Genomic DNA, 18,237 nt, shown 5'->3' with positions numbered 1-18,237 from the left:
GAAAGGGATCAGTGCTGCAGATTGGCTTTGGACTCCCGCTTGCCTTCTGGTCTGGAGAATGCAGCATCTCCAAAATCCCCCCCCCCCAACCCCATTATTTGTTCCTAAATCAGCATTTTCTCCCCTTCTCCTCCAAAGAACCTCCTTAAGGCAGGAGCTGTTGGACGGTAGAATTGATTCTCCTGGGTTGGGGATTTGGAAAGAGTCCCCAAATGTCCAGCATTGCAGTAAATGAACTAAAACTTGCATTGAGCATTTAAGAATATTGTATTGTCGAAAGCTTTCATCGCCGGAATCACTGGGTTGTTGTAGGTTTTTCCGGGTTATATGGCCATGTTCTAGAGGCATTTTCTCCTGACGTTTCACCTGCATCTATGGCAAGCATCCTCAGAGGTAGTGAGGTCTGTTGGAAGTAGGAAAATGGGTTTATATATCTGTGGAATGACCAGGGTGGGACAAAGGACTCTTGTCTGCTGGAGCTAGGTGTGAATGTTTCAACTGACCACCTTAATTAGCATTTGACACAGCATATTATTTGAGAACACAGAAATACTGGACCACTCTCACAACCACCTTAATTAGCATTTGATGGCTTGGCAGTGCCTGGGGGAATCTTTTGTTGAGAGGTGATTCAATATGCCTGATTGTTTACTCTCTGTTGTTGTGCTGTTGTAATTTTAGAGTTTTTTTAATACTGGTAGCCAGATTGTGTTCATTTTCATGGTTTCCTCCTTTCTGTTGAAATTGTCCACATGCTTCTTGTGGATTTCAATGGTTTCTCTGTGTAGTCTGATATGGTGGTTGTGAGAGTGGTCCAGCATTTCTGTGTTCTCAAATTATATGCTATGAGGCCAGATAGACGTCTGTCAGGAGGGCTTGGATTGTGTCTTTCAGCCTGGCCAGAAGGTGGGAAGACTGGCTTTTAGAGTCTCTTCCCAATGGTGGAGTTGGTGCCGTGATCACCCTTTTCTTGGGGAAAGAAAATGGGTATCTGGAGGACCTAGAACAAGTATGGGTAAACCCAGGCCCAGGAGCTGGATGTGACCCCTTAGGCTCTTTTCTCAGGCCTTTCTCTCTCTTGTCATCCTATCTTTCCTTCATGCTCTCTTTTTTGTCTCCTCCCCCCCCCTTCTCTCTCCCTCCTCCCCTTCTACCCTTTTATCCTTCCTTCCCTCTTTCCTCCCTCCTTCCCTCTCTCTCTTTCTCCTTCCCTTTTGTCTTTCCTTCTTTCTCTCTTTCCTCCCTCCCTTCCCTCCCCTTCCACCCTTCCATCCATTCATTTTTCAGTTGCTTCCTTCCTTCCTTTGCTTATTCTGTCTTCCCTCCCTCCCTCCTTCCTTCCCTCCTTCTTTCTTCTTCCCTCCTCCCCTTCCACCTTTTTGTCCTTCCTTCCCTCTTTCCTACCCTCTGTCTCTTTCCTTTCTTCCCTTTTGTCTTTTCTTCTTTCTCTCTTTCCTTCCTCCCTTTCCTCCCCTTCCACCCCTCCTTCCATCCATCCATCCATCCATCTTTCTATTCCTTTCTTCATTCCTTCTCTTTTTCTTTCATCCTTTCCTTCCTTCCTTCCCTCTTTCTCCCTCCCTCCTCCCCTTCCACCCTTTTGTCCTTCCTTCCCTCTTTTCTTCTTCCTTCCTTCCCTTTTCTCTTTCCTTCTTTCCTCCCTCCCTTACCTCCCCTTCCACCCTTCCTTCCATCCATCCATCTATCCATCTTTCTATTCCTTTCTTTCTTCTCTTTTCCCTTCCTCCTTTCCTTCCTTTCTTCCCTCCCTCTTTCTCCCTCCCTCCTCCCCTTCCACCCTTTTGTCCTTCCTTCCCTCTTTTCTCCCTCCTTCCCTCTCTTTCTCCTTCATTCCCTTTTGTCTTTCCTTCTTTCTCCCTTTCCTCCTTCGCTTCCCTCCCCTTCCACCCTTCCTTCCTTCCATCCATCTTTCTATTCCATTCTTCCTTCCTTCTCTTTTTCCTTCCTCCTTTCCTTCCTTCCTTACTTCCATCTCTCTTTCTCCCTTCCTCCTCCCTTTCCATCCTTATGTCCTGGCTTCCTTCCTTCTTTCTTTCTTTCTTTCTTTCTTTCCTCCCTCCTTGCCCCCTGTCTTTCACCTTCCTTCCTTCCCCTTTGTTTTTCCTTCCTTCTCTCTTTCTTCCTCCCTTCCTCTTTTCTTTTCACCCTTTCGTCCTTCCTTACTTCTTTCTTTCTCCTTCCTTCCCCTTTGTTTTTTCTTCCTTCTCTCTTTCTTCCTCCCTCCTCCCTTCCCTCTCTCTTTCTTCTTCCTTCCATCCATCTTTCTATTCCTTCCTTCCTTCTCTTTTTCATTCCTCCTTTTCTCCTGGGGAGAAAGAGAAGATAGCGGAGGATCATGAGAACCATGTTTCAAGATTTCAAAGGGTGTCCCATTGAGGAGGAGGAGGGAGAAAACTGACTTTCTGCTTCTCTAGAGACCAGGGCACAAGAGAGCCATGGGTTCAAATGGGAAAGAGCTTCGACTGAAAAGATTAGAAAGAACTTCCTGAGAGTAAGAGCTGTTGGAGAGCGGCATAGGCTACCTTAGAGTAAGGTGGTGTCTCCTTCTCTGGAGGCTTTTCCACAGAGGCTATCTGTCGGGAGTGCTTTGATTGTGCCTTCTTGCATGGCAGGGGGCTGGACTGGATGGTCCTTGGGGGTCCCTTCCCACTCTAGGATTCTATATCGGGAGGAGGCAATACAGGGTCTAATGGATATACTTTATCTCTCCTGCCTACTATCTCATCCTGATCCAAACGTTTCCTGTCCTTCCTTCACTTTTTGCCTCCGAAAGAGAAGAGGAAGAGGAGGAAAGGGCAGGGAGGGGGCTTGGGAAGAACCCCCTCCCTCCTGTTCCATCCACACTGCTCCGGCACATCGTGCGGCCCCCAAGTTAGAAAGTTTGCCCATGCCTGGCTTAGAGCCTACATGCCACCCTCCCCAACTCCAGAAGCCATTCCTTGGTTGCTTCTTTGCATTGCGCCAGATACACACATGGTCCCAACACTCCAAATATCCCATGTCGTGAATGCATTGTCTCCTTGACGCAGCCACACAGATCCCTTCCGAGGAAGATGGTCATTCCCTATGGACCCGTCCCATCCTCCATTCCTTCTCTTTGCGTAAGATCCAAGGTTGCCTCTGAAGATTCCATTAGCCACAGATGCAGGCAAAATATCAGGAGGGAATGCTTCAGGAACAGGGCCTTGCAGCCCGAAAAACTCACAACGTTCTCTCCTGACGTTTTGCGTGCATCTGTGGCTAGCATCTTCAGAGGTTTCTTCAGAGGCCTGTTGGAAATGAAGCAAGTGGGGTTGGAATAATGTCCAGGGTGGGAGAAAGAACTCTTGTCTGTTGGAGGCAGGTGTTAATGTTGCAATTGGCCGCCTTGATTAGCACTGAATGGCCTTGCAGCTTCATGTTCTGACTGCTTAATACTTGGGGGAATCCTTTGTTGGGAGGTGAATCACAGCAGTCCTGTGAAATGTCCAGGGTGGGAGAAAGAACTCTTGTCTGTTGGAGGCAGGTGTGAATGTTGCAATTGGCCGCCTTGATTAGCACTGAATGGCCTTGCAGCTTCAAGTTCTGGCTGCTTAATACTTGAGGGAATCCTTTGTTGGGAGGTGACTCACAGCAGTCCTGTGAAATGTCCAGGGTGGGAGAAAGAACTCTTGTCTGTTGGAGGCAAGTGTGAATGTTGCAATTGGCCGCCTTGATTAACACTGAATGGCCTTGCAGCTTCAAGTTCTGGCTGCTTAATACTTGGGGGAATCCTTTGTTGGGAGGTGACTCACAGCAGTCCTGTGAAATGTCCAGGGTGGGAGAAAGAACTCTCGTCTGTTGGAGGCAGGTGTGAATGTTGCAATTGGCCACCTTCATTAGCACTGAATGGCCTTGCAGCTTCAAGTTCTGGCTGCTTAATACTTGAGGGAATCCTTTGTTGGGAGGTGAATCACAGCAGTCCTGTGAAATGTCCAGGGTGGGAGAAAGAAATCTTGTCTATTGGAGGCAGGTGTGAATGTTGCCACTGGCCACCTTGATTAACATTGAATGGCCACGCAGCATCAAAGTCTGTCTGCTTACTGCCATTCCGTTCCTTCTCCTTGCGTAATATCCAAGGTTGCCACACTTTCTGGAATCCCTCTCTTTCTGTTAGACCCAAGGTCTGATGGAATCCCATCAGACAGAAAAGACGGAAATTGCAATTCCTTTTACAGCCAGCCCTCCACATTCGCTGGAGTTCAGGGCAAGATGGAAAAACTATACATTAAAAACAAACAAACATATGAATCTAAACCACAAATATGGAGGGCAGCCTGTAATGTAAGATGGTCATTCCCTATGGACCCATCCCATCCTCCGTTCCTTCTCTTTGCGTTAGATCCAAGGTTGCCACACTTTCTGGAATCCCATCAGACACAAAGAAGGGAATAGCAATTCCTTTTACAGCCAGCTCTCCATGTTTGCTGGAGTTTAGGGCAAGATGGAAAAAAAATATACATTACAAACAGTCAAAGTCACCAATATGGAGGGCAGCCTGTAATGTTTTGGAACAAAAAAAGCACATACTTCTGAACTTTTTCTCTCTGCTGTTGCCTTCCTCGGTTCTCGTGCCTCGGCCATTTTCGTTCTTGTGGAATTTTCATTTCTCCATTTTAGGCGTTGCTTTCTTTTCTTTTTAAAGGAATATATATATATATATATATATATATATATATATTCCATTAGAGCAGATATGGGCAAATTTCGTCTCTCTAGGTGTTTTGGACTCCAACTCCCACAATTCCTAACAGCCTCAGGACCTTTCCTTCTGCCCCTCAACCACTTAAGCAAATAATGGGGGCTCATCCGGGATTCGGAAAGGTAGTCCCTCGTTTTGTCCTTCCGAATGTAAACAAAGGTTTAAGCGGCTGAGGGGGGAAAGGAAAGAGCCTGAAGCTGTTAGGAATTGTGGGAGTTGGAGTCCAAAACACCTGGAGGGAGGGCCAAAGTTGGCCCATGCCTGCTGTAGAGAAAGCTTCCTTGCACTCTGCACAGGCAACAGAGCCTAACGTTGGTTATGGACCCAGCACTCAGCTGCAAACTTCATCTCTCTAGGTGTTTTGGACTCCAACTCCCACAATTCCTAACAGCCTCAGGACCTTTCCTTCTGCCCCTCAACCACTTAAGCAAATAATGGGGGCTCATCCGGGATTCGGAAAGGAAGTCCATCGTTTTGTCCTTCCGAATGTAAACAAAGGTTTAAGCGGCTGAGGGGGGAAAGGAAAGAGCCTGAGGCTGTTAGGAATTGTGGGAGTTGGAGTCCAAAACACCTGGAGGGAGGGCCAAAGTTGGCCCATGCCTGCTGTAGAGAAAGCTTCCTTGCACTCTGCACAGGCAACAGAGCCTAACGTTGGTTATGGACCCAGCACTCAGCTGCAAACTTCATCTCTCTAGGTGTTTTGGACTCCAACTCCCACAATTCCTAACAGCCTCAGGACCTTTCCTTCTGCCCCTCAACCGCTTAAGCAAATAATGGGGGCTCATCCGGGATTCGGAAAGGAAGTCCCTCGTTTTGTCCTTCCGAATATAAACAAAGGTTTAAGCGGCTGAGGGGGGAAAGGAAAGAGCCTGAAGCTGTTAGGAATTGTGGGAGTTGGAGTCCAAAACACCTGGAAGGAGGGCCCCAAGTTGGCTGTAGAGAAAGCTTCCTTGCACTCCGCACAGGCAACAGAGTCTAACGTTGGTTATGGGCCCAGCACTCAGCTGCAAACTTCATCTCTCTAGGTGTTTTGGACTCCAACTCCCACAATTCCTAACAGCCTCAGGACCTTTCCTTCTGCCCCTCAACCACTTAAGCAAATAATGGGGGCTCATCCGGGATTCGGAAAGGAAGTCCATCGTTTTGTCCTTCCGAATGTAAACAAAGGTTTAAGCGGCTGAGGGGGGAAAGGAAAGAGCCTGAGGCTGTTAGGAATTGTGGGAGTTGGAGTCCAAAACACCTGGAGGGAGGGCCAAAGTTGGCCCATGCCTGCTGTAGAGAAAGCTTCCTTGCACTCTGCACAGGCAACAGAGCCTAACGTTGGTTATGGACCCAGCACTCAGCTGCAAACTTCATCTCTCTAGGTGTTTTGGACTCCAACTCCCACAATTCCTAACAGCCTCAGGACCTTTCCTTCTGCCCCTCAACCGCTTAAGCAAATAATGGGGGCTCACCCGGGATTCGGAAAGGAAGTCCCTCGTTTTGTCCTTCCGAATATAAACAAAGGTTTAAGCGGCTGAGGGGGGAAAGGAAAGAGCCTGAAGCTGTTAGGAATTGTGGGAGTTGGAGTCCAAAACACCTGGAAGGAGGGCCCCAAGTTGGCTGTAGAGAAAGCTTCCTTGCACTCCGCACAGGCAACAGAGTCTAACGTTGGTTATGGGCCCAGCACTCAGCTGCAAACTTCATCTCTCTAGGTGTTTTGGACTCCAACTCCCACAATTCCTAACAGCCTCAGGACCTTTCCTTCTGCCCCTCAACCACTTAAGCAAATAATGGGGGCTCATCCGGGATTCGGAAAGGAAGTCCATCGTTTTGTCCTTCCGAATGTAAACAAAGGTTTAAGCGGCTGAGGGGGGAAAGGAAAGAGCCTGAGGCTGTTAGGAATTGTGGGAGTTGGAGTCCAAAACACCTGGAGGGAGGGCCAAAGTTGGCCCATGCCTGCTGTAGAGAAAGCTTCCTTGCACTCTGCACAGGCAACAGAGCCTAACGTTGGTTATGGACCCAGCACTCAGCTGCAAACTTCATCTCTCTAGGTGTTTTGGACTCCAACTCCCACAATTCCTAACAGCCTCAGGACCTTTCCTTCTGCCCCTCAACCGCTTAAGCAAATAATGGGGGCTCACCCGGGATTCGGAAAGGAAGTCCCTCGTTTTGTCCTTCCGAATATAAACAAAGGTTTAAGCGGCTGAGGGGGGAAAGGAAAGAGCCTGAAGCTGTTAGGAATTGTGGGAGTTGGAGTCCAAAACACCTGGAAGGAGGGCCCCAAGTTGGCTGTAGAGAAAGCTTCCTTGCACTCCGCACAGGCAACAGAGTCTAACGTTGGTTATGGGCCCAGCACTCAGCTGCAAACTTCATCTCTCTAGGTGTTTTGGACTCCAACTCCCACAATTCCTAACAGCCTCAGGACCTTTCCTTCTGCCCCTCAACCACTTAAGCAAATAATGGGGGCTCATCCGGGATTCGGAAAGGAAGTCCATCGTTTTGTCCTTCCGAATGTAAACAAAGGTTTAAGCGGCTGAGGGGGGAAAGGAAAGAGCCTGAGGCTGTTAGGAATTGTGGGAGTTGGAGTCCAAAACACCTGGAGGGAGGGCCAAAGTTGGCCCATGCCTGCTGTAGAGAAAGCTTCCTTGCACTCTGCACAGGCAACAGAGCCTAACGTTGGTTATGGACCCAGCACTCAGCTGCAAACTTCATCTCTCTAGGTGTTTTGGACTCCAACTCCCACAATTCCTAACAGCCTCAGGACCTTTCCTTCTGCCCCTCAACCGCTTAAGCAAATAATGGGGGCTCACCCGGGATTCGGAAAGGAAGTCCCTCGTTTTGTCCTTCCGAATATAAACAAAGGTTTAAGCGGCTGAGGGGGGAAAGGAAAGAGCCTGAAGCTGTTAGGAATTGTGGGAGTTGGAGTCCAAAACACCTGGAAGGAGGGCCCCAAGTTGGCTGTAGAGAAAGCTTCCTTGCACTCCGCACAGGCAACAGAGTCTAACGTTGGTTATGGGCCCAGCACTCAGCTGCAAACTTCATCTCTCTAGGTGTTTTGGACTCCAACTCCCACAATTCCTAACAGCCTCAGGACCTTTCCTTCTGCCCCTCAACCACTTAAGCAAATAATGGGGGCTCATCCGGGATTCGGAAAGGAAGTCCATCGTTTTGTCCTTCCGAATGTAAACAAAGGTTTAAGCGGCTGAGGGGGGAAAGGAAAGAGCCTGAGGCTGTTAGGAATTGTGGGAGTTGGAGTCCAAAACACCTGGAGGGAGGGCCAAAGTTGGCCCATGCCTGCTGTAGAGAAAGCTTCCTTGCACTCTGCACAGGCAACAGAGCCTAACGTTGGTTATGGACCCAGCACTCAGCTGCAAACTTCATCTCTCTAGGTGTTTTGGACTCCAACTCCCACAATTCCTAACAGCCTCAGGACCTTTCCTTCTGCCCCTCAACCGCTTAAGCAAATAATGGGGGCTCACCCGGGATTCGGAAAGGAAGTCCCTCGTTTTGTCCTTCCGAATATAAACAAAGGTTTAAGCGGCTGAGGGGGGAAAGGAAAGAGCCTGAAGCTGTTAGGAATTGTGGGAGTTGGAGTCCAAAACACCTGGAAGGAGGGCCCCAAGTTGGCTGTAGAGAAAGCTTCCTTGCACTCCGCACAGGCAACAGAGTCTAACGTTGGTTATGGGCCCAGCACTCAGCTGCAAACTTCATCTCTCTAGGTGTTTTGGACTCCAACTCCCACAATTCCTAACAGCCTCAGGACCTTTCCTTCTGCCCCTCAACCACTTAAGCAAATAATGGGGGCTCATCCGGGATTCGGAAAGGAAGTCCATCGTTTTGTCCTTCCGAATGTAAACAAAGGTTTAAGCGGCTGAGGGGGGAAAGGAAAGAGCCTGAGGCTGTTAGGAATTGTGGGAGTTGGAGTCCAAAACACCTGGAGGGAGGGCCAAAGTTGGCCCATGCCTGCTGTAGAGAAAGCTTCCTTGCACTCTGCACAGGCAACAGAGCCTAACGTTGGTTATGGACCCAGCACTCAGCTGCAAACTTCATCTCTCTAGGTGTTTTGGACTCCAACTCCCACAATTCCTAACAGCCTCAGGACCTTTCCTTCTGCCCCTCAACCGCTTAAGCAAATAATGGGGGCTCACCCGGGATTCGGAAAGGAAGTCCCTCGTTTTGTCCTTCCGAATATAAACAAAGGTTTAAGCGGCTGAGGGGGGAAAGGAAAGAGCCTGAAGCTGTTAGGAATTGTGGGAGTTGGAGTCCAAAACACCTGGAAGGAGGGCCCCAAGTTGGCCCATGCCTGCTGTAGAGAAAGCTTCCTTGCACTCTGCACAGGCAACAGAGCCTAACGTTGGTTATGGACCCAGCACTCAGCTGCAAACTTCATCTCTCTAGGTGTTTTGGACTCCAACTCCCACAATTCCTAACAGCCTCAGGACCTTTCCTTCTGCCCCTCAACCGCTTAAGCAAATAATGGGGGCTCACCCGGGATTCGGAAAGGAAGTCCCTCGTTTTGTCCTTCCGAATATAAACAAAGGTTTAAGCGGCTGAGGGGGGAAAGGAAAGAGCCTGAAGCTGTTAGGAATTGTGGGAGTTGGAGTCCAAAACACCTGGAAGGAGGGCCCCAAGTTGGCCCATGCCTGCTGTAGAGAAAGCTTCCTTGCACTCTGCACAGGCAACAGAGCCTAACGTTGGTTATGGACCCAGCACTCAGCTGCAAACTTCATCTCTCTAGGTGTTTTGGACTCCAACTCCCACAATTCCTAACAGCCTCAGGACCTTTCCTTCTGCCCCTCAACCGCTTAAGCAAATAATGGGGGCTCACCCGGGATTCGGAAAGGAAGTCCCTCGTTTTGTCCTTCCGAATATAAACAAAGGTTTAAGCGGCTGAGGGGGGAAAGGAAAGAGCCTGAAGCTGTTAGGAATTGTGGGAGTTGGAGTCCAAAACACCTGGAAGGAGGGCCCCAAGTTGGCTGTAGAGAAAGCTTCCTTGCACTCCGCACAGGCAACAGAGTCTAACGTTGGTTATGGGCCCAGCACTCAGCTGCAAACTTCATCTCTCTAGGTGTTTTGGACTCCAACTCCCACAATTCCTAACAGCCTCAGGACCTTTCCTTCTGCCCCTCAACCACTTAAGCAAATAATGGGGGCTCATCCGGGATTCGGAAAGGAAGTCCATCGTTTTGTCCTTCCGAATGTAAACAAAGGTTTAAGCGGCTGAGGGGGGAAAGGAAAGAGCCTGAGGCTGTTAGGAATTGTGGGAGTTGGAGTCCAAAACACCTGGAGGGAGGGCCAAAGTTGGCCCATGCCTGCTGTAGAGAAAGCTTCCTTGCACTCTGCACAGGCAACAGAGCCTAACGTTGGTTATGGACCCAGCACTCAGCTGCAAACTTCATCTCTCTAGGTGTTTTGGACTCCAACTCCCACAATTCCTAACAGCCTCAGGACCTTTCCTTCTGCCCCTCAACCGCTTAAGCAAATAATGGGGGCTCACCCGGGATTCGGAAAGGAAGTCCCTCGTTTTGTCCTTCCGAATATAAACAAAGGTTTAAGCGGCTGAGGGGGGAAAGGAAAGAGCCTGAAGCTGTTAGGAATTGTGGGAGTTGGAGTCCAAAACACCTGGAAGGAGGGCCCCAAGTTGGCCCATGCCTGCTGTAGAGAAAGCTTCCTTGCACTCTGCACAGGCAACAGAGCCTAACGTTGGTTATGGACCCAGCACTCAGCTGCAAACTTCATCTCTCTAGGTGTTTTGGACTCCAACTCCCACAATTCCTAACAGCCTCAGGACCTTTCCTTCTGCCCCTCAACCGCTTAAGCAAATAATGGGGGCTCACCCGGGATTCGGAAAGGAAGTCCCTCGTTTTGTCCTTCCGAATATAAACAAAGGTTTAAGCGGCTGAGGGGGGAAAGGAAAGAGCCTGAAGCTGTTAGGAATTGTGGGAGTTGGAGTCCAAAACACCTGGAAGGAGGGCCCCAAGTTGGCCCATGCCTGCTGTAGAGAAAGCTTCCTTGCACTCTGCACAGGCAACAGAGCCTAACGTTGGTTATGGACCCAGCACTCAGCTGCAAACTTCATCTCTCTAGGTGTTTTGGACTCCAACTCCCACAATTCCTAACAGCCTCAGGACCTTTCCTTCTGCCCCTCAACCGCTTAAGCAAATAATGGGGGCTCACCCGGGATTCGGAAAGGAAGTCCCTCGTTTTGTCCTTCCGAATATAAACAAAGGTTTAAGCGGCTGAGGGGGGAAAGGAAAGAGCCTGAAGCTGTTAGGAATTGTGGGAGTTGGAGTCCAAAACACCTGGAAGGAGGGCCCCAAGTTGGCCCATGCCTGCTGTAGAGAAAGCTTCCTTGCACTCTGCACAGGCAACAGAGCCTAACGTTGGTTATGGACCCAGCACTCAGCTGCAAACTTCATCTCTCTAGGTGTTTTGGACTCCAACTCCCACAATTCCTAACAGCCTCAGGACCTTTCCTTCTGCCCCTCAACCGCTTAAGCAAATAATGGGGGCTCACCCGGGATTCGGAAAGGAAGTCCCTCGTTTTGTCCTTCCGAATATAAACAAAGGTTTAAGCGGCTGAGGGGGGAAAGGAAAGAGCCTGAAGCTGTTAGGAATTGTGGGAGTTGGAGTCCAAAACACCTGGAAGGAGGGCCCCAAGTTGGCCCATGCCTGCTGTAGAGAAAGCTTCCTTGCACTCTGCACAGGCAACAGAGCCTAACGTTGGTTATGGACCCAGCACTCAGCTGCAAACTTCATCTCTCTAGGTGTTTTGGACTCCAACTCCCACAATTCCTAACAGCCTCAGGACCTTTCCTTCTGCCCCTCAACCGCTTAAGCAAATAATGGGGGCTCACCCGGGATTCGGAAAGGAAGTCCCTCGTTTTGTCCTTCCGAATATAAACAAAGGTTTAAGCAGCTGAGGGGGAAAAGGAAAGGGCCTGAGGCTGTTAGGAATTTTGGGAGTTGGAGTCCAAAACACCTGGAGGGAGGGCCCAAGTTGGCCCAGGCTTGCTGTAGAGAAAGCTTCCTTGCACTCTGCACAGGCAACAGAGCCTAACGTTGGTTATGGGCCCAGCACTCAGCTTAAGCGACGAAGTTTGCCCATACTTGCATTAGAGGGAAAAACAAAAGAGAAACACAAAGGTTTTGGGGGGAGGTTTATGGGGGTGGGTGGGTGTCGCGGAGTTTTGTCGTCCTAAGCCATGCGGAGACTCCGTCTAACTTTACGATGCTTTCGAGTTGGTTTCCTTTTTCTAAAAAAAAGAGAAGAGATGAAGCAGATGAATTTATTATAAATATAAATATATATATAGAGATAATCCATTTTTTTAAAAAAGGAAAACAATTATTTTGTAAAAAAAAATATAAACAAACAAACCGAGGGGACAAAAAAACAAAATAAATCTGTGCCAAACTCAGCAAACTCGGATAGGAGTAAATGGGGAGGAGGGGAATATTTTTTATTTTAATTTAATTTTTGGAGGGAGGGCTTGGGAAGAGGGGGGGGGGAATTAAGGTTGGGTTTGCTGGGGGGGGGGGGTCTGCCTGAAATGGGACAAAAAATTCTGTGCCAAGGAGCCGAATGCAAGTTTCGACGTCGGTTGAGAGATGTCAACGCCTTACACTGTTGCCAAATGCCCCCCGACCCCAAAATCTGTGTGTTTCCCCCCCAATTTTATCATTCCTGCGCACCCAGAAGCATCGACTGCACTGTTTTGGGCCTATCCACCAGCGGAGAAAAGCACAGCTTGTTTGGTTTGGGAATACATCATGGTTTCCATTGTCCATTGGTCCAGTTGTCCAGTCCAAGATGGTGCCCTTCATTCCCGAAATCCCAATACAGTGTTCCCTCACTTATCGCGGGTGTTACGTTCCAGGACCACCCGCGAAAAGTGAAAATCCGCAAAGTAGGGATACTATATATCAGTGTTTCTCAACCTGGGGGTCGGGACCGCTGGGGGGGGGGTCACGAAGGGGTGTCAGAGGGGTCGCCAAAGACAATTAGAAAATACAGTATCTTCTGTTGGTCATGGGGGTTCCGTGTGGGAAGTTTGGCCCAATTCTATCACTGGTGGAGTTCAGAATGCTCTTTGATTATAGGTGAACTATAAATCCCAACAACTACAACTCCCAAATGTCAAGGTCTATTTCCCCCAGACTCTACCAGTTTTCACATTTGGGCATATGGAGTATTCATGTAGAGTTTGCCCCAGATCCATCATTTTTTGAGTCAGATCAGATATTTTCATTACGATTCAGAACAGTAGCACAATTGATCCAAGTTTGGTTCAATTCCATCATTGGTGGAGTTCAGAATGCTCTTTGATTATAGGTGAACTATAAATCCCAGCCACTGCAACTCCCAAATGTCAAGGTCTATCCTCACCAAATCGCACCAGTGTCCACATTTAGGCATATTGAGTATTCATGCCAAGTTTGGTCCAGATACATCAGTGCTCTCTGGATGTAGGTAAACTACAACTCCCAAACCCAAGGTCAATGCCCATCAAACCATTCTAGTATTTTCTTTTGGTTGCGGGAGTTCTGTGACCCAAGTTTGGTCCAATTTCTTCATTGGTGGAGTTCAGAATGCTCTTTGATTGAAGGTGAACGATAAATCCCAGCAACTACAACTCCCAAATAACAAAATCAATCCTCACCAGTATTCAACTTTGGGAGTATCAGGTTTTTGTGCCAAATTTAGTCCAGTGAATGAAAATACATCCTGCAGATCAGATATTTTCATTGCGATTCAGAACAGTAGCACAACTGACCCAAGTTTGGTTCAATTCCATCATTGGTGGAGTTCAGAATGCTCTTTGATTGAAGGTGAACGATAAATCCCAGCAACTACAACTCCCAAATAACAAAATCAATCCTCACCAGTATTCAACTTTGGGAGTATCAGGTTTTTGTGCCAAATTTAGTCCAGTGAATGAAAATACATCCTGCAGATCAGATATTTTCATTACGATTCAGAACAGTAGCACAATTGACCCAAGTTTGGTTCAATTCCATCATTGGTGGAATTCAGAATGCTCTTTGATATTGTAGCTGAACTATAAATCCCAGCAACTACAACTCCCAAATAACAAAATCAATCCTCACCAGTATTCAACTTTGGGAGTATCAGGTTTTTGTGCCAAATTTAGTCCAGTGATCGAAAATACATCCTGCAGATCAGATATTTTCATTACGATTCAGAACAGTAGCACAACTGACCCAAGTTTGGTTCAATTCCATCATTGGTGGAGTTCAGAATGCTCTTTGATATTGTAGCTGAACTATAAATCCCAGCAACTACAACTCCCAAATGACAAAATCAATCCTCACCAGTATTCAACTTTGGGAGTATCAGGTTTTTGTGCCAAATTTAGTCCAGTGAACGAAAATACATCCTGCAGATCAGATATTTTCATTACGATTCAGAACAGTAGCACAATTGACCCAAGTTTGGTTCAATTCCATCATTGGTGGAATTCAGAACTATAAATCCCAGCAACTACAACTCCCAAATGACCAAATCAATCCTCCCTTCAACCACACCAGTATCCAAATTTGGGCTTATTGAGTATTTGTGCCAAATGAATGAAAATACATCCTGCATATCGGATATTTACAAGATAATTCATAACAGGAACAAAATTATAGTTGTGAAGTAGCAATGAAAATAATGTTATGGTTGGGGGTCACCACAACATAAAGAACTGCATTAAGGGGTCACGGCATTAGGAAGGTTGAGAACCACTGCTATATGTGTATATTGAGTTACGAGGTTGAGGCAGAAGTGAGGAGAGATTTAAAGGCACCGCACAGCTTTTTGTTTGTTTGTTTGTTTGTTTTGCTTTGCAATCTGTCTTGATTGGCTGCCTCTCTCCCAAGGGGGGGGGGTGAACCCCCTTCCACACTCCATCGTTGCCAGGAGGCGGGATTTGAACGCCGTTTTGGGCAACGACAACCATTCATTAACTGGGAGGCAAAAACCCGCGAAACAGCGAGTCCGCGAAAAGCGAACCGCGAAGTAGCGAGGGAACACTGTATCTTGGATGGTGGCATGCTTCTGGAAACGCATCGTTGCCCTCAAAGGGGAGCATTGCTTGGAATATTGGATATTCCACACGAAAGTGGAATATCACTTGGGGGGAATCGACGAAAACGCCGCCCCGCTTGCTCTTTTTTCTATGACTCCTTCCTTCCAAATGCTGTTTTGTTTTGCAACCGAAGCCAGGGACATGACTTGCTTTACTTTTTTTGCATTCGTTTTACGAAAATCAAAAAATGGCCTCCAAGGGGTCACGACCTCTCCAAGATGACCGCCAAGACGGGACCCTCCCTCCTCATTTCCAGTGGATCCGGCGACCCCTTTCTCTGCCAAACGGGGCCCGTTGGAACGCATTTGGGGGCCACCGCTTTGCCATGGCGGCACCTCCTGCCCGCTCCGTGCGTAGTTAGCCGCCGAGAGGAATGACAAACCATGATTGGGGGGTCCCGCTTTTCTCAATGACCCCCCTTGCCTCGAAAAAAAGTATATAAGATTGCCAAGAACATCAAAGACTGGCCATATTTCCCCCTTGCCTTCCTTGCAACTGGAGATAAATCTATTTTTATGAGACTTAAGATTTGGGGTCCAAGGGGGTGATGATTTGGGGAAGGGGAGAAGGACACCCCCTTTTTTCCGGCCCTCCCCACAACGGACACTTCTTGCACCGCCGACTGGAGAAAAGCCCCTCCCTCGATTCCCTGCTCCATCATCCCCAGAACCTCAAAAAGACTTGTCTCCTCGCCTATTCTGCCCCCCAAGAAAGAGAGCCCAGGACCTTCTTTCCCCCCCCCTCCGCCCCGCTTATGGAAGATTTCAACAAAACACAAAAGGTGGTGCTCTTTTTATTTTTTCCGTTTGTTTGTTATGATCTCTTAGACGGTGGATGAACAGACAGACACCTTTCGAGAAGGGGGGGGGGTCTCCCCAGAAATAAAGGAACTTGGGGTGCAGAGGGGGAGGCCGGGGGGTCTGAGATGCTGTACACATTTTTAAAACCTTGCAAGAAATGGAAAATGATATTGTAAATATAAAAAGGAAAAAAAAAACTTCAAGGCCTCGGGTGTGATTCTTGGTTGGAGAAGTTACTTTTTCTTTGGATTGCAACCCCCAGAAACCCCCACGACAATAGGGAATTCTTGGCCTCAGATCATCCCCATTACTTCATAGAGCAGCTTTTCTCAACCTGGGGGTCGGGACCCCTGGGGGGGGGGTCGCAAGGAGGTGTCAGAGGGGTTGCCAAAAACTATCAGAAAACACAATGTTTTTTTGTTGGTCATGGGGGTTCTGTGTCGGAAGTTTGGCCCAATTCTGCCATTGGTGGGGTCCAGAATACTCTTTGACTGTAAGTGAACTATAAATCCCAGCAACTACAACTCCCAAATGCCAAGGTCTATTTCCCCTAAACTTCACCAGTGTTCACATTTGGGCATATTGAGTATTTATGCCAAGTTTGGTCCAGATCTATGATTGTTAGAGTCCGCAGTGCTCTCTGGATGTTGGTGAACTACAACTCCAAAACTCAAGATCAATGCCCACCAAAACCTTCCAGTATTTTCTGTTTGTCACGGGTGTATTGTGTGCCAAGTTTAGTTCAATTCCATTGTTGGTGGGGTTCAGAATACTCTTTGATTGTAGATGAACTATACATCCCAGCAACTACAACTCCCAAATGCCAAGGTCTATTTCCCCCAAACTTCACCAGTATTCACATTTGGGCATATTGAGTATTTATGCCAAGTTTGGTCCAGATCTATGATTGTTTGAGTCCACACTGTTCTCTGGATGTAGGTGAACTACAACTCCAAAACTCAAGATCAATGCCCACCAAAACCTTTCCAGTATTTTCTGTTGGTCACGGGTGTATTGTGTGCCAAGTTTGGTTCAATTCCATTGTTGGTTTGGTCCAGATTTTGTTAGAGTCCGCAGTGCTCTCTGGATGTAGGTGAACTACAACTCCAAAACTCAAGATCAATGCCCACCAAACCCTTCCAGTATTTTCTGTTTCTGTCATGGGAGTTCTGTGTGCCAAGTTTGGTTCAATTCCATTGTTGGTGGAGTTCAGAATACTCTTTGATTGTAGATGAACTATAAATCCCAGCAATGACAACTCCCAAATACCAAGATCTATTTTCCCCAAAATTCACCAGTATTCACATTTGGGCATATTGAGTATTTATGCCAAGTTTGGTCCAGATCCATCATTGTTTGAGTCCACAGTGTTCTCTGGATGTAGGTGAACTACAACTCCCTAACTCAAGGTCAGTGCCCACCAAACCCAGTATTTTCAATTTCTGTCATGGGAGTTCTGTGTGCCAATTTGGTTCAATTCCATCATTGGTGGAGTTCAGAATGCTCTTTGATTGTAAGTGAACTATAAATCCCAGAAACTACAACTCCCCCAAACTTCACCATTATTCACATTTGGGCATATCGAGTATTCATGAAAAGTTTGGTCCAGATCCATCATTGTTTGAGTCCACAGCACTCTCTGGATGCAGGTAAACTACAACTCTAAAACTCAAGGTCAATGCCCACCAGACCCTTCCAGTATTTTTTGTTTCTGTCATGGGAGTTCTGTTTGCCAAGTTTGGTCCAATTCCTTCGTTGGTGGAGTTCAGAATGCTCTTTGATTGGAGTTGAACAATAAATCCCAGCAACTACAACTCCCAAATGTCAAGGTCTATTTCCCCCAAACTTCACCAGTATTCACATTTGGGCATATTGAGTATATATGCCAAGTTTGGTCCAGATCCATCATTGTTTGAGTCCACAGTGTTCTCTGGATGCAGGTGAACTACAACTCCCTAACTCAAGGTCAGTGCCCACCAAACCCTTCCAGTATTTTCAATTTCTGTCATGGGAGTTCTGTGTGCCAAGTTTGGTTCAATTCCATCATTGGTGGAGTTCAGAATACTCTTTGATTGTAAGTGAACTATAAATCCCAGCAACTACAACTCCCCCAAACTTCCCCATTCACATTTGGGCATATTGAGTATTCATGCCAAGTTTGGTCCAGATCCATCATTATTTGAGTCCACAGCGCTATCTTGATGCAGGTAAACTACAACTCCCTAACTCAAGGTCAGTGCCCACCAAACCCTTCTAGTATTTTCAGTTTCTGTCATGGGAGTTCTTTGTGCCAAGTTTGGTTCAATTCCATCATTGGTGGAGTTCAGAATGCTTGTATGATTGTAAGTGAACTATAAATCCCAGCAACTACAACTCCCAAATGTCAAGGTCTATTTCCCCCAAACTTCACCAGTGTTCACGTTTGGGCATATTGAGTATTCATGCCAAGTTTGGTCCAGATCCACCATTGTTTTAGTCCACAGCGCTCTCTGGATGCAGGTAAACTACAACTCCCAAACTCAAGGTCAATGTCCACAAAACCCTTCCAGTATTTTCTGTTTCTGTCATGGGAGTTCTGTGTGCCAAGTTTGGTCCAATTCCTTCATTGGTGGAGTTCAGA

The 18,237-nt window shown here is 47.4% G+C and overlaps 1 protein-coding gene across 1 annotated transcript in view; it reads left to right on the top strand.

Annotated features, from left to right (window-relative positions):
• LOC137097330 (nuclear pore complex-interacting protein family member B11-like) overlaps positions 1-12,201 on the top strand; it is a 39,783-nt gene extending 27,582 nt beyond the window's left edge. The window contains exon 2 of the mRNA XM_067469682.1: positions 313-12,201. Coding sequence (XP_067325783.1) covers positions 1,100-2,347 — 1,248 coding nt within the window. The 5' untranslated portion in view covers positions 313-1,099 and the 3' untranslated portion in view covers positions 2,348-12,201. The remainder of the gene's footprint in view (positions 1-312) is intronic.
• The last annotated feature ends 6,036 nt before the right edge of the window (positions 12,202-18,237 follow it).

Source organism: Anolis sagrei, chromosome 6 (assembly GCF_037176765.1).
Source record: "Anolis sagrei isolate rAnoSag1 chromosome 6, rAnoSag1.mat, whole genome shotgun sequence".
Taxonomy (NCBI): domain Eukaryota; kingdom Metazoa; phylum Chordata; class Lepidosauria; order Squamata; family Dactyloidae; genus Anolis; species Anolis sagrei.
Note: the sequence above shows the minus strand (reverse complement) of the source record. Positions and strands in the feature narration are given on the sequence as shown.